Raw genomic sequence first — 13,275 nt, 5'->3', positions numbered from 1 at the left:
AAAACCTATCTCAATCTTTAAATTATTTCAAGTTATAAGAAAAATTGATTTTTTTTTAAAAAATTCGAACTCGAAGCAGATTCATCCTTTTGTATGTGTTGATTCCAAATTGTTATAGGTTGAGTTAATTTTTTAAAGTTGACACACCAGTCTTTTTAGTGGTTCCATTCAAACTTTTATTGTTTTAAGGAAAGACTTAGGTTAGGACACACGAGAAAAATTTTCAAATGGAATTTTTACGGAAAAAATTGAAAAGCGTGGAGTGCATGTATGATCAATTAATGAAAATTTCTTACTTCTTCTTAATATAATCCTTGACACTTGGATGAAAAATGACATATGTCTTGACTCATCAATTGATGGATCAAAACTTTGTCAAAGGATAAAGATAATAATGGGAGTGTGAAACTGGAGAGTTTCTCAGCCACTTGTTGAATTGATGGCCTTAAGTTTGGTTTGGAACATAAACATGATAATGCTATTGTCACCACAAGATTTATATCTTGAGCATCTTTCTGAAGAGGAAAAGGAAGACGTGAATCCAAGAGATCTTTCACGAACATATTTGGAGTAGTTGGGATTGATAAAGATGAGATTAGCTCTCCGGGATGTTTTCCCATTAATGTTTCCAAAGTCACCACCCCAAAACTATAAACATCACACTTTTCTGTCACGCTCAATGTATAAGCAAGCTCTGTTATGAACAAAGAAATAAAGAAAATTAACTATCAAAATCTAATATGAGATTGATAAAAGTATTGTGGTTCTGTAAAAGAAAATAACATTCACCTGGAGCAATGTAACCATAAGTGCCAACTACCAAGGTTTGATTTGAAGAATCAGGATCGAGGAGCCTAGCTGTGCCAAAGTCTGAGACATAGGCCTCTAATTGTGAGTTTAACAAAACATTGCTACTTGTTACATCTCGATGAACAATTGGTGGGACACAATCATGATGCATGTAAGATAAAGCCTCTGCTACCCCTTTAATAACATTCACTCTCTTACTCCAATTCAACTCCTCAGCTTCCACGTCATTATTCAAAATATAAAATAAACTACCTCTTTCCATGTATTGATAGACCAAAAACATGCATTGATTGTGGAGGCAAAATCCATGAAGCTTTACAATGTTTTTATGACGGATTTCTGTTAACATCTTCACCTCATTTCGAAAACTTTTGTCAAATGATGGATTTTGAGATTCCATTCGATGGAGCTTTTTTAATGCAACAATGTTGCCACTGGGCAGTTGTGCTCTATACACACTACCATATGAACCTATTCCAATACAATACTTGATGTCAAAGTCTTGTGTTGCTTCAATGATGTCTTCAAATGCAATTTTACCATCATAGTTCCATATAGAAAACAAGTTTCCATTCTTTGTTGATGTTCCTTCACACTTGGCCTTATGAATGCATCTTGCGTAACATAATGTTGGAAGGAGTACTAAAAGTGTGAAGCAAATTATGGGAAGAACAATTAACTTGATGAGAGGCTTACTTCTTCTAGTTTGGATATTGGTTTGGTTGACCAAGTGGCAGAACGTGAAATTCAGCATCCGGTGATTAATTAAAGAGTCTTTTTGGAAAGAACAATAGTCTGGTATCTCTGATTTTGAGTCAAGGTCTTGTGAGAAGTCAAAGGAATTGTACGAAAGATTTATATATGATAGACTAACAAGTTCCTTATGTACTTTACCCGAGAGATTATTATAACTAAGATCCAATCGATCAAGTATAGAGTTCATTTTCAAAAGAAATGGAATCTCACCAACAAGAAAATTGTGACTAAGATTAAGTTCATTGACACAACCAATTTGAGAAGTTATGCTTCCATTAAACAAGTTATGGCTTAAATCAACCATTTTAGCATAGGGACATTTCATGGTTTCTAATGGGATTGAACCACATAACTGATTTGATGAGAGATATAAAGAGAACAATTTGTCCATTTGCAAAAGTTGTGGAGGTATGAAACCCGTAATCTTATTATGAGCCAGTTGCAAAACTTCTAATTTGGACAGATTTCCTAATTCTTCGGGTATATGGCCTTCTATTTGATTATAATCAAGGTAGAGGTGTACCAAATTCCCCAAACGACCTAAGGTAGGAGGAATTGAACCTGTTAGCAAATTGTTATAGAGAGATAACGCCTGCAATTGTGTCAAATTAGCAAGTGGTGGTGGTATTGAACCTGCAATTGGATCAAAGCAAGAAAGAATTGGGTCAAATTTTCCTGTTGACATAATTTACAAGGGACAATCCAGATGTAAAATTGCATTACGCAAACAACATATGGAATGGAGAAGGAACTAAAAGAAGGTGTGATTCTAGTATCAATAACAGATGGCAGCAGCATGATATAGAAGGCCACAATTAATAAGCATACAAACACAGATCAGTCCATTTCAGAGTGAAGGAATTGAAGTTGTCAAAATCCTGAGTTCTATTGGAATGCTACCTTGAAGTTTGTTTGAATCAAGAAAAAGATAGGCCAAATTCTTCAATTGACCAAATGTAGAAGGGATTGAACCTGTTAACAAGTTGTTATATAGAGATAACGCCAGCAATTGTGTCAAATTGCCGAGTTGTGGTGGTATTGAACCTGAAATTGGATGAAAGCACAGAAGAGGGATAATGCAATCAAGAGAAATTCAAGTTTTAAAATTGCATGAAGCAATAACATACCTTGGAGACGATTGTGGGACAGAACAAGATAGGTAAGGTTTGTAGGAAGGCTTATTTGTGTAGGGATGGTTCCTCTAAGACCCATTCCAGTTAGACCAAGATAGACTAAATTGGAGAAGGCAGTGAAGTTCAAGTTGTGAATCCAAAGCAATTCTTTTGATGAAGGATTCTTTAACGATGTTCTGTTAATACCAGTAACACTTCCAGCTTCATTGCAAGAGATACCCTCCCAATCACAATGATGAGAGTTATTGGGGTGATCATTCCACCAACCGCTGTGGAGCAAAGCCTGTCGTTCCTGATGAATGGATGAGGAAGTGGAAGAAGGAGGAATGGTGGCACCAATCAGAGATGGTAGCTGAGCCATGATATAGAAGGCCATAAGTATCAAATTGCAAACACAGTTAGCCATACTTGATTCATTATAATTCAATTGGGCATGAGATTTCTTGGTTGGTATACATATACAATATTGGTCAATGGAGGCTTTGAAACATGCTTTCAGAATTCCTTTGAACCATTTTCCAGGGAAGAAAATGGGAGTCCAAAGATGCAGTTTTTCCTAAGAATAATGATAAGATTTGTTGAAGGGGTCAAATTTGTGAAAGATAGATAAAATGTGTGTGTGGAGTGCAATGCATGTGGAATCTGTATGAGAAAGTGCAGTACTGAGTCATAATACACTTTCCTGCAATTTCTATTCACCAGCGTGGAGTAGACTCTGGTTTTGTTAATTTTTTACTTTTACTTTGAACTCAATGATAAACGTAGTTATTGCTTTACTTTTGTGGTGAGTTGAATTTGTCAGAGGAAATTGGGTTGAGACATTGTCACATATTCCTCTAATGCACTTAAAAAGCCACAAACAACAGAATATCAACCCTGTAATTGAATATTACAACACACATTTAATTCTCTCTTGAACTCTTCAATCTTATTGAACCGATTTGGATTACATACCATGAATTTGTTTATGCTTTCACTGCTTCAGTAACCAGTTTTACAAATTATACATGAATGGTTTTTCGATTCTGGTGTTAGGAGGACCAAGTGGCCAAAGTTAATCAAATTTATTCATTTTGCTTACATTATTAGGATTTGTACCGGTATGGGCCGCATGAGTGCTCCCATGACTCAGCCCCCTTCACTAGGTTGACCGATATCACGGTCCCACGAAACGATCTCCATCATTGGGCCGACCGATATCATGTTCCGATACAATGGGCTGACCGACACCAAGCACAATTACGCACCTAATCAAGGTCAGCGAAGCTAACCTTCGATTAAGAGCTAATTAACGCAACCCTAAGCGCGGTCCAACTCCCTAATCCGACTCAATGAGTAAGGCCTGCTAAGGTAATATAAATAGCACAGATTCCTAGAATCAGGTATGTCATTATTTACAGTACTCTGACAATCGAGTGCCAAACCCCTTTGCTGACTTGAGCGTGGGAGTGCCTTCTGCAAGTACCATCCGAGTTTGTTCTACGAGGAGACCGAGAGGTGCGACGAGTAGGAAGGAGAGAGAAGCCTGTAAGGAGGAAGATTGAAGCCTAGACCGACCGACCGATAGGAGAGTGATATCAATAGTTCTCTGGGCCCCAACCTGTTTGAGAACAATTGGCACCTACCATGGGGACGAGAGAAACTGAGTGAAGAACATTAGCAGATGGTATCAACCCGAAGCATGGCAAGCGAGAAGATGTCTGAGGCTGAACAAACGACAATGTTGCTGGCTTTGCAGAAGGAGTTGGCCGAGATGAAGAGGAAGAATGAAGGGGTTACCAGGAGGAATGAAGAGCAAATTGCTGCCATCAGAAAGGAGAACAAGGAGATGAAGAAGATCATGGAAGGACGACCTTCGGTGGAACCGACCAATTTGGTTGGAAGGTCCTTCACGACCCTTGCCGACCCTAAGACTGTTGAGGAGTCGAATAACAAGACCCACTCTGGAGAAGGATGGTGAGTCTCACCCGAACAAGTCGTTGCATACAACCGGGACTGAGGTTCGAGCCGTCGACACCCGTTTACTGACTTCTTCATCGGCACTCCACTGCGAGACAAGTGGAAAGGGTTCAATAGGGACTGCTACGATGGCACGACCGATCCCGATGAGCACGTGGATGCATTCACTACGCACATGAGCCTGTACACATCAGATGATGCAGTCCTATGCCGAGTGTTCCCTACCTCTTTTAAGGGAGGGGCTTTGAGTTGGTTCACAAAGCTTCCCCCAAACTCGATAAACTGTTTCGAGACGCTGGTGGCCAAGTTTGGTACGCAGTTTGCCACCATCCGGCCGCACCACCTGACCTCCATTGCCTTGGTTGACTGATAAAGTGTGCTTGTTCTTGGTTGGTTCTAAGGCTTGGTTAGAGGTTTTGTCATTGTGTGAGCAATTTGTTCTATTGGTTTAAGGCATATTTCTACATTCTCTATTAGGTGTATTCGTTTCATACTTCAATTTCTTGTAAAGTGTGGTTGTGAACTCTTCTTCATAGTGTTTCTTGAAGAGTGTGTGTGCTGGAATAGTGTTTTTCAGCTAGTGTGCCAAGTTTTTTGTAGGGTTCAAGAACAGTGGCTGTGTAAGTGTGTTTGATACGTTTGTTTAGTGGATTTCACCTTGGATTAGGTGAGACTGGATGTAGCTCATTTGAGTGAACTAGTATAATCGTTGTGTGTTCAATCTCTCTTCATCCCTGCACTCTTTTATTGCTTTATCTGTTAATTTGTCAGAAATTGAATATGTTCAATTAAATATAAATCTGTTCTTTCTGGGCTTGTTCATTCTGTTCTTGATTTCTGGAAAATCTATTTTGTTCTTTTAAAAAAGGTATATGAACTGTTAAATACAACTGGAACCATTTGATTGTGGAAGGTTACCCAATTAATTGTCAGGCTAGTAATTGAACCTTTATCACTTGCTTTAGAAGTTGAAGTTCACTGATTTTGCTTTTCATACTTTCCTCTCTAAAATCAATATGTGTGTAGCTTGAGAATTAATCTACTTAACTTCAATAATTACTTAACTGATATAAACGATTTTAATACATAAACAGTGTAAAAATAAATTTGTTCATTGCTAAATAAATCGATTTATTTTCTGTGTACTGTGATAAAATCTGAATCTGCGTGAAAGTTTTAAAAGCTCAATTTACCCTCCTCTTGAACTTTGACACTATTGAACCCAACAATTGGTATCAACAGCTAGGACTTGTATTTTAATCAAGTTTGTTTGCAATAATGTTTGAGTTTAAAGTGCTTTTTGCTGAGGGTTCGTCTATCAATAGACCCCCTATGTTCAATGGGATGAATTATGCTTTTTGGAAAATTAGAATGAAAATTTTCATGGAATCTATTGACTCATTTATTTGGGAGGCTGTGGTCCATGGACCCTATGTGCCAATGCAGGTTGTCAAGGATGAAGAAGTGGCAAAGCCAAGATCTGAATGGAATGAGAGTGAAAAGAAGAAGGCTCAATATGATCTTATAGCCAAGAACATCATAACTTCGTCATTAACAATGGATGAGTTCTTCATAATATCTCAATGGAGTTCAGCTAAGGAGATGTGGGAGTTCTTGGAAGTTACTCATGAAGGTACTGAAGATGTGAAGAGATCAAGAAAACATTCTTTCATCCAAGAATATGAATTGTTTAGAATGCAACCCGAGGAGAGCATTGCTGATGTGCAGAAAAGGTTCACTCATATTGTTAATCATCTTACTGGATTGGGAAAGGAATTTGACATAGAGGAACTCAACATAAAAGTGCTAAAGTGCCTCGATAGAAGCTTGCAACCCAAGGTGACTGCCATATCAGAAAGTCGTGATCTGTCAAAGCTGTCAACTGCTGCACTTTTTGGGAAATTAATGGAGCATGACCTGGAGCTCAAGAGACCTAAAGAGCAAGAAACAGTGGAAAGGAAACCCAAGGGACTTGCACTGAAAGCAAGTGCACAGAGTGACATCAATGAAGAGAAAGAAGATGCTAAACATGATGAAACAATCAGCTTACTTACAAAGAGGTTCAGCAGATTCCTGAAGAAGAAAAGCAGAGATAGGAACCAACAGAAAAGAAGATATCCTAAACCTAATGAATCAAATTCCTCTAACTACACTTGCTTTGGTTGTGGTAAAACAGGGCACATCAAGATGGATTGTCCAAACAATCAATCAAAGCACAAATCTGCCAGCAAGAAAGTTGAAAGAAGTAAGGGGAGAAGAGCTTACATTTCATGGGAAGACAATGAAGTATCTTCAACCAACAACTCTTCAACTGAGAGTGAGGAAACCAATTTGTGCTTCATGGTGAAAGATGAAGGATCAATCTCTGATTCAGTAAGTGAATTCTCTATGGAATTTGATAACTATGATCAATTGCTTGCTACTTTAAAAGAAACACATGATGAGGCAAACAAATTGGTTGTAATATGCAGCAAGTTGCAAAAGGTAAATAATGTGCTTGCACCTAAAGTAAAAATACTTGAGGAAGAACTGCATAAGGCCAAAACAGATCTTGTAAGTCTTGAACTAACATGCTTGCATGCCTCTATTAAAACCTGTGAAAACTGTAAAAAATTGGAAAAACAAGTGGAGTATTTGCTAAAAACCCTTTCCAATTTCACTAAGGGAAAAGAGAATCTTGAGTCTCTCCTTGGTTCACAAAATGCTGTTTGCAACAAGAATGGTATTGGTTATAACCCTAGAAATGTAACCAATGTCAAAAAGCTTTCAAGTTTTTTTGTTTCAGCAAAATCAGGTTTCTCATCTTTTAACAGTGGCAAAAAGGCATCTCATGTTGCCTATTTTTACTGCATGAAATTTGGTCATACCTCTAGGTCATGCATTGCTAGAAAACATCTTGTTCCTAAGAACTTAGCAAAATGGCTACCAAAGGAAAGGTTTTAATCTGTGTTGGACCCTATACTGAAAAGGGTACCATTTGTATTATTTTTGCTCTGTTTTGCAGAAAGGCAGCGAGAGAAATCAATGGTATTTGGACAATGGATGTTCAAAACATATGACTGGTGATCTGACAAAATTCACCAGCTTGAAGCTCAAGGCAGAGGAACATGTAACCTATGGGGATAATAACCGTGGAAGAATTCTGGGCAGAGGCACTTTTGGAACTGGGAATTCAACCACTATTGAGAATGTTCTTTATGTAGAAGGACTCAAGCATAGCCTTCTCAGTATCAGCCAACTATGTGACAAAGGATACAAGGTGAACTTCAAGTCAAATGGCTGCACAATCTCAAATAATTTCTCTGGTAAGGTGTTGTTTACTGGTAAGGGAGTGAATAACATATATCTCTTGGATATTATGGAAACTGATTCTTCAAATGAGTGTTTACTGTCTAGAAGTGACGAGTCTTGGTTGTGGCACAGGAGGTTAGCTCACATACACACTAATCACTTAAATAAATTGAAATTTAAAGATCTTGTTTCTGGTTTACCTAACATTAAATTTCAGGATAACAAGCTCTGTGATGTTTGTGTGAAAGGTAAACAAATCAGATCCTCTTTCAATTCAAAAGACATTGTTTCAACAAAAAAAATCCATTGGATGTATTGCATATGGACTTATTTGGACCCTCTAGAGTTGCTAGCTTGACTGGAAATTTATATGCTTTGGTTGTTGTGGATGACTACTCTAGATTTACATGGACTCTTTTTCTTGCACATAAAAATGATGCTTACAATGCTTTTAAGAAATTACCAAAGGTTTTACAGAATGAAAATGGTTGCTGTATAAAATCAATTCGAAGTGATCATGGGGGTGAGTTTCAGAATGCTAGATTTGAAAGGTTTTGTGAAAAACATGAGATATCACATACCTTTTCAGCCCCTAGGACTCCCCAACAAAACGGTGTAGTTGAGAAGAAAAACAGATCATTAGAGGAACTAGCTTGAACTATGTTAAATGAATCTAAGCTTCCTAAGTATTTTTGGGCAGATGCAGTCTATACTGCAGCTTATGTGTTAAACAGAACCTTAATTAGACCCATTCTTAAGAAAACACCGTGTGAATTGTATAAGGGCAGGAAACCTAGTGTGAGTCACCTTAGAGTGTTTGGGTGTAAATGCTTTGTATTGAATAATGGCAAAGAGAATATGGATAAGTTTGATGCTAAATCTGATGAAGGTATTCACATTGGTTATGCTTTGAATGGTCATGCATATAGAGTCTTCAACAAAAGATTGCTCATAGTAGAAGAATCAATGCATGTTGTATTTGATGAAGCTGATCATAGCATATCTAAAACTGCTGCAGATGACCTTGAATGTGATGAATTTAAATCTGTTTTAAATCAAAAGGAATCGATTTATATTGATACTGCTGACTCACATGTTATCCAAGAACCTACTGTTTCTGCAGGTTTGCCAAAAGAATGGAAAACCCCCAGAGATCTAACCCTTGATAATGTCATTAGGAACATTAAGAAGGGAGTATCAACTAGGAAGTCCCTGAATAACTTCTGTGAGACAATGGCCTTTGTGTCTCAAGTGGAGCCCAAAAATCTGAATGAAGCCCTTAATGACAGTAACTGGATTCTGGCCATGCAAGAGGAACTGAATTAATTTGCTCTGAATGAGGTATGGACTCTTGTTCCTAGAATACTTGAGATGAATATTGTACCGCCCTGATGGTCGAGTGTGATGACGTGGCATCCTGCTACAGTGTAGGCGTGTTGACAAGGTGCCAGGTTGGCATAAGGGAAGGAAGTCGGGGGGCACGTGTAGTCGCCAGTTGTTAAGCTGGCGTGTTCCGACTTCCAGCTTACCAGAATGGGCGATCGCCAGGTTGAAGATGAAGTCGCCAGATGTAGACCCAGGCGACCAAGCAGTCGGAGATCGCCAGAGCAAGCACATCGCCGAAGATGAAGGAGAAGCATATTATGAAGGCGGCCGGCGAGACCACAGGGAAGGTGTATGAAGGCCCCTAACTCGCCAAGTTCCAGTAGAGATCGCACTCCTAAGTTAGCTATGCACTGGGCAGTACCATGCATAAGTAACTTAGCCAAAATGAGAGTAGAAGCAGCGCCAAGTCAGGGAGCCTCCAGATGATGGCACGTGTACAGTTGGATGCGAGCCACGTGTCCAAGTCTGTAACTGTCAGGAGAGAGAAAGCCACCAGGTATATAAGAGTTCTTAACAAACTTTCTGAGGTACGCACGTTCAGTTCATACACTTTACGCTTGCGAGTTAGAGCTGACTGTGAGAGAGGATTTGCACGGTTCTAGTTCTCTTAGTTTTTGGTGATACCGTCACTGACTTGAGCGTTGGAGTGCGATCGGTCGCGGCGGCGCCGTGCTGTTTCTTTGCAGGTTCTTGAGATAGATCCTGAAGAGGAACGGAGGTGAGAAGCGGTGCGCACGTCGATCCTTTGACGAGGCAGTTTCCAGCGTTCCGGTCAACAGGCAGGATCAAATATCATTGAACAAAATGGGTATTCAGAAACAAGATGGATGAGCATGGGGTGATTACCAGAAATAAGGCTAGACTAGTGGCTAAAGGGTATAATCAAGAAGAGGGAATAGACTATGATGAAACATATGCACCAGTGGCTCGGCTAGAAGCTGTTAGATTGCTACTTGCCTTCTTCTGCATCAAAGGATTCAAGCTATTCCAAATGGATGTGAAAAGTGCCTTCTTGAATGGTTATATAAATGAAAATGTATTTGTTTCACAGCCACCAGGATTTGAAGACCATCAGCATCCAGGACATGTGTTCAAACTCAAGAAAGCTCTTTATGGGCTCAAGCAAGCTCCTAGGCAATGGTATGAGAGGCTAAGTGATTTCCTTACCTCACAAGGCTATGACAGAGGCACAATAGATAAGACCTTGTTCATTAAGAAGAAAGGGGATGACACAATTCTTGTTCAAGTCTATGTGGATGATATTATTTTTGGATCAAACAATGGAGAATTGTGTGAAACTTTTATGGAAATCACAAAGAGTGAGTTTGAAATGTCAATGATGGGGGAATTAAACTATTTTCTAGGCTTGCAGGTCAAACAACTCAAGGAAGGCATATTCTTGAATCAAGCCAAGTATTGCAAGGATCTGCTGAGAAAATTTGAAATGGACAAGTGCAAACCAATCAGCACACCCTTCTCAACTAGCTGTCACTTGGATCATGATGAAGCTGGAATTCCTATTGATGAAACTAAATACAGAGGACTCATAGGATCCCTACTGTATCTCATTGCCAGCAGACCTGACATAATGTTTGCAGTGTGCATGTGTGCTTGGTTTCAATCTGCTCCTAAAGAATCACACTTCAATGTTGCCAAAGGGATTCTGAAATATTTGCAAGGAACTAAAGAAGTTGGCTTGTGGTATCCAGGTAACATTTCATTAAGTTTGACTGGCTATTCTTATTCAGACTTTGCAGGTTGCAAAATTGATAGGAAGAGCACCAGTACCTGTCACTTGCTTGGATCAAGCTTGATCTCATGGCAATGCAAAAAATTGGCATGTGTTGCTCTCTCCACTGCTGAAGCAGAGTACATTGCAGCAGGGAGTTGTTGTGCTCAAACCATATGGCTATGACAACAATTGAATGACTTTGGTATCTTACTTAACCATATACCTTTGTTGTGTGATAACACAAGTGCCATCAACTTAACCAAAAATCCTGTCATGCATTCAAGAACCAAACACATTGAAATTAGGCATCACTTTCTAAGGGAACACATATCAAATGGAACATGTGAAATTAAGTTCATTGGTACAGATTTACAACTTGCAGATTTGTTTACAAAACCATTGGCTAAATATAGGTTTAATTTTCTGCTTAATGAATTGGGAATTATAAATGTCAATTGTGCCTCGCAGTGAAAAATTAAATCTGTTTATTTGTAATTGAATGTGTTTATTTTTGGTACTGATATGCTTTGATGACTAGGAAAGAGAAAGTTTAATCTTTGACTGATTGACTGACTTAGTGGGTATTAACCACTGTACCTTTGACGGTTTTGGTCATGGTTATGTAACCAATTTGATGCATTGGCTGCTCAATTAAGGTGTGATATGTGTGCATCGTGACCCCAAATATTTGTTGCACCTTTTCAAAGATTTTCTGCACATTTTCAGATAATAAAATCCTCGTGCATATCTATTCTTAACTGCTCCATCAACCCATTCAATTTTCAATATAAATCTGTGTGAAATTGCTACCCACATTGGTTGCCCTTACTCGTTGCTCACCATTTAAATCAAAAAAACAATCTAGTTCAACCATGGCTTCCTCTTCAAGATAGAAAAAGAAAAACCAGGATAGGCAAAGTGATGGCATTTCATGAAGGTCTTCTTGAATCATGTAAGAAAGTGGTGTGGAAGCTATGAAGGTGTGTGTGCAAGATCCTCCTAAGAGTGGTGTTGATCTTGAAGGTGCATGATAGGTATGATTATAGGGAGGTTCGGCCAGCCCAAGGAGATGTGAAGGAAGTGAAGTTTAGAGCCTAGAATTCTAGGAGAAGCAAAGCTTGGCACAAAATGGCAGCATAACTTTACTCACAATAAACTTTAAAATACAAGGTGTAGGATCCTCCTTTTATAGGCTAAGGAGGACCATAATGCAACCCTAATGCTAGCCAAATGAAATGTAAATGTGAAGCACATGGGTGCACATTGCACATGGGTGCACAAATGAGCACATGGGGAGGGGTGTGTCTAGTTTTTATGCTCACCCCCTCCATGGGCTTTCTAGACCGGCCTTGGTAAATTTAGAGGTTTTTTTAGAAACTCTAAGTTTACCTAGGTTGGTGTTTTAGGTGCCAAAATTAATTCTAAGAAAATTACAAATAAAGTTCCTATGCTAATTTTGACAAGAAATTAAAGTCTACTCTACACTAGAGTTTATGGCATTTGAACATGTAAAAGAACGTCTTCTTGGATCCTCTTGGCCATAACTCTATGGTTGGCCCAAATCTACCCTTTGGTGGGCTTGCATGTGGGCTTGTGCTTGGGCCTCTTCCATCATCCCCTCCCTCTTGAAAAGGATTTGTCCTCAAATCCATTGCTTCTTCTTCTTCATGGCTAGGGGAATGGATGTGGCTGGATGGTGTCCATCATCTCCTTCTCCTTGAGAAGATCTATCCTCAGATCTAGAGATTTGATCTCGGATAGCAGCCTCTTGCTTCTTCAACTATGCTTGCCCTCCCGGATCAAACGTCCACCTAGGGGAATTATCAAATAAAGCAAATGAGTTAGTTGAAGCAGTCATATACAAATCAATTTTATGAAGTTGCCATTTTTGTTTTTCTTTTGTTTTTGGCAACTTTTTACAATATTTCTCTTTTGATGGTTGAATGTGTTCTCTAATCCTCTCATGCTTTGTAAAATTTTCAATAGTGGTTACTTGTTCCTTAGGCATAATTCCTTTAGGAAGTGGTAACAACGCAAAAAGAGAAAGAGGACTATGTTCACATACAACTTCAAATGTAGAAATATTAGTAGTCTTGTGGACTACTCTATTGTATGCATGCTCAATAGAAAAAGGATACTCATCCCAAGAATTGTGGTTGTCTTTCATGATTTCTCGAGGCATAGTAACAAGAGCTATGTTTTCAATTT

General features: G+C 38.8%; 2 protein-coding genes across 2 annotated transcripts; one reads left to right on the top strand and one right to left on the bottom strand.

The window, feature by feature from the left end:
- Nucleotides 1–269: 269 nt before the first annotated feature.
- On the bottom strand, nt 270–3,363 carry LOC137819526 (MDIS1-interacting receptor like kinase 2-like). The gene is made up of 4 exons (XM_068623404.1): nt 2,694–3,363; nt 2,467–2,610; nt 790–2,199; nt 270–694 (listed from the first exon to the last, which is right to left on the bottom strand). Exons 1-4 carry the CDS (start codon nt 3,103–3,105, stop codon nt 303–305), a joined length of 2,358 nt encoding a protein of 785 aa, XP_068479505.1. The 5' UTR covers nt 3,106–3,363; the 3' UTR covers nt 270–302.
- Nucleotides 3,364–4,380: 1,017 nt separating this feature from the next.
- LOC137817124 (uncharacterized) lies at nt 4,381–9,275 on the top strand. The gene is made up of 9 exons (XM_068620356.1): nt 4,381–4,655; nt 5,136–5,207; nt 6,029–6,262; nt 6,353–7,481; nt 7,663–8,084; nt 8,167–8,184; nt 8,294–8,500; nt 8,738–8,838; nt 8,938–9,275. The coding sequence occupies exons 1-9, from the start codon at nt 4,381–4,383 to the stop codon at nt 9,273–9,275; spliced, it is 2,796 nt and encodes a 931-aa protein (XP_068476457.1).
- Nucleotides 9,276–13,275: the final 4,000 nt, after the last annotated feature.

Source organism: Phaseolus vulgaris, chromosome 10 (genome assembly GCF_000499845.2).
Source record: "Phaseolus vulgaris cultivar G19833 chromosome 10, P. vulgaris v2.0, whole genome shotgun sequence".
Taxonomy (NCBI): Eukaryota; Viridiplantae; Streptophyta; class Magnoliopsida; order Fabales; family Fabaceae; genus Phaseolus; species Phaseolus vulgaris.
This window is presented reverse-complemented; position numbering and strand designations above follow the sequence as displayed.

Excerpts from the sequence above, each read along its gene's own strand:
- LOC137819526 (XM_068623404.1), bottom strand. The coding sequence starts at position 3,105 with ATGGCTAACTGTGTTTGCAATTTGATACTTATGGCCTTCTATATCATG. Across the intron at positions 2,611-2,693 it reads GTCCCACAATCGTCTCCAAG|GTTCAATACCACCACAACTC; the intron begins GTATGTTATTGC and ends ATCCAATTTCAG. Across the intron at positions 2,200-2,466 it reads TGATTCAAACAAACTTCAAG|GTTCAATACCACCACCACTT; the intron begins GTAGCATTCCAA and ends ATCCAATTGCAG.
- LOC137817124 (XM_068620356.1), top strand. The coding sequence starts at position 4,381 with ATGGCAAGCGAGAAGATGTCTGAGGCTGAACAAACGACAATGTTGCTG. Across the intron at positions 4,656-5,135 it reads ACCCACTCTGGAGAAGGATG|GTGTATTCGTTTCATACTTC; the intron begins GTGAGTCTCACC and ends ATTCTCTATTAG. Across the intron at positions 8,839-8,937 it reads TGATGCTAAATCTGATGAAG|CTGATCATAGCATATCTAAA; the intron begins GTATTCACATTG and ends TATTTGATGAAG.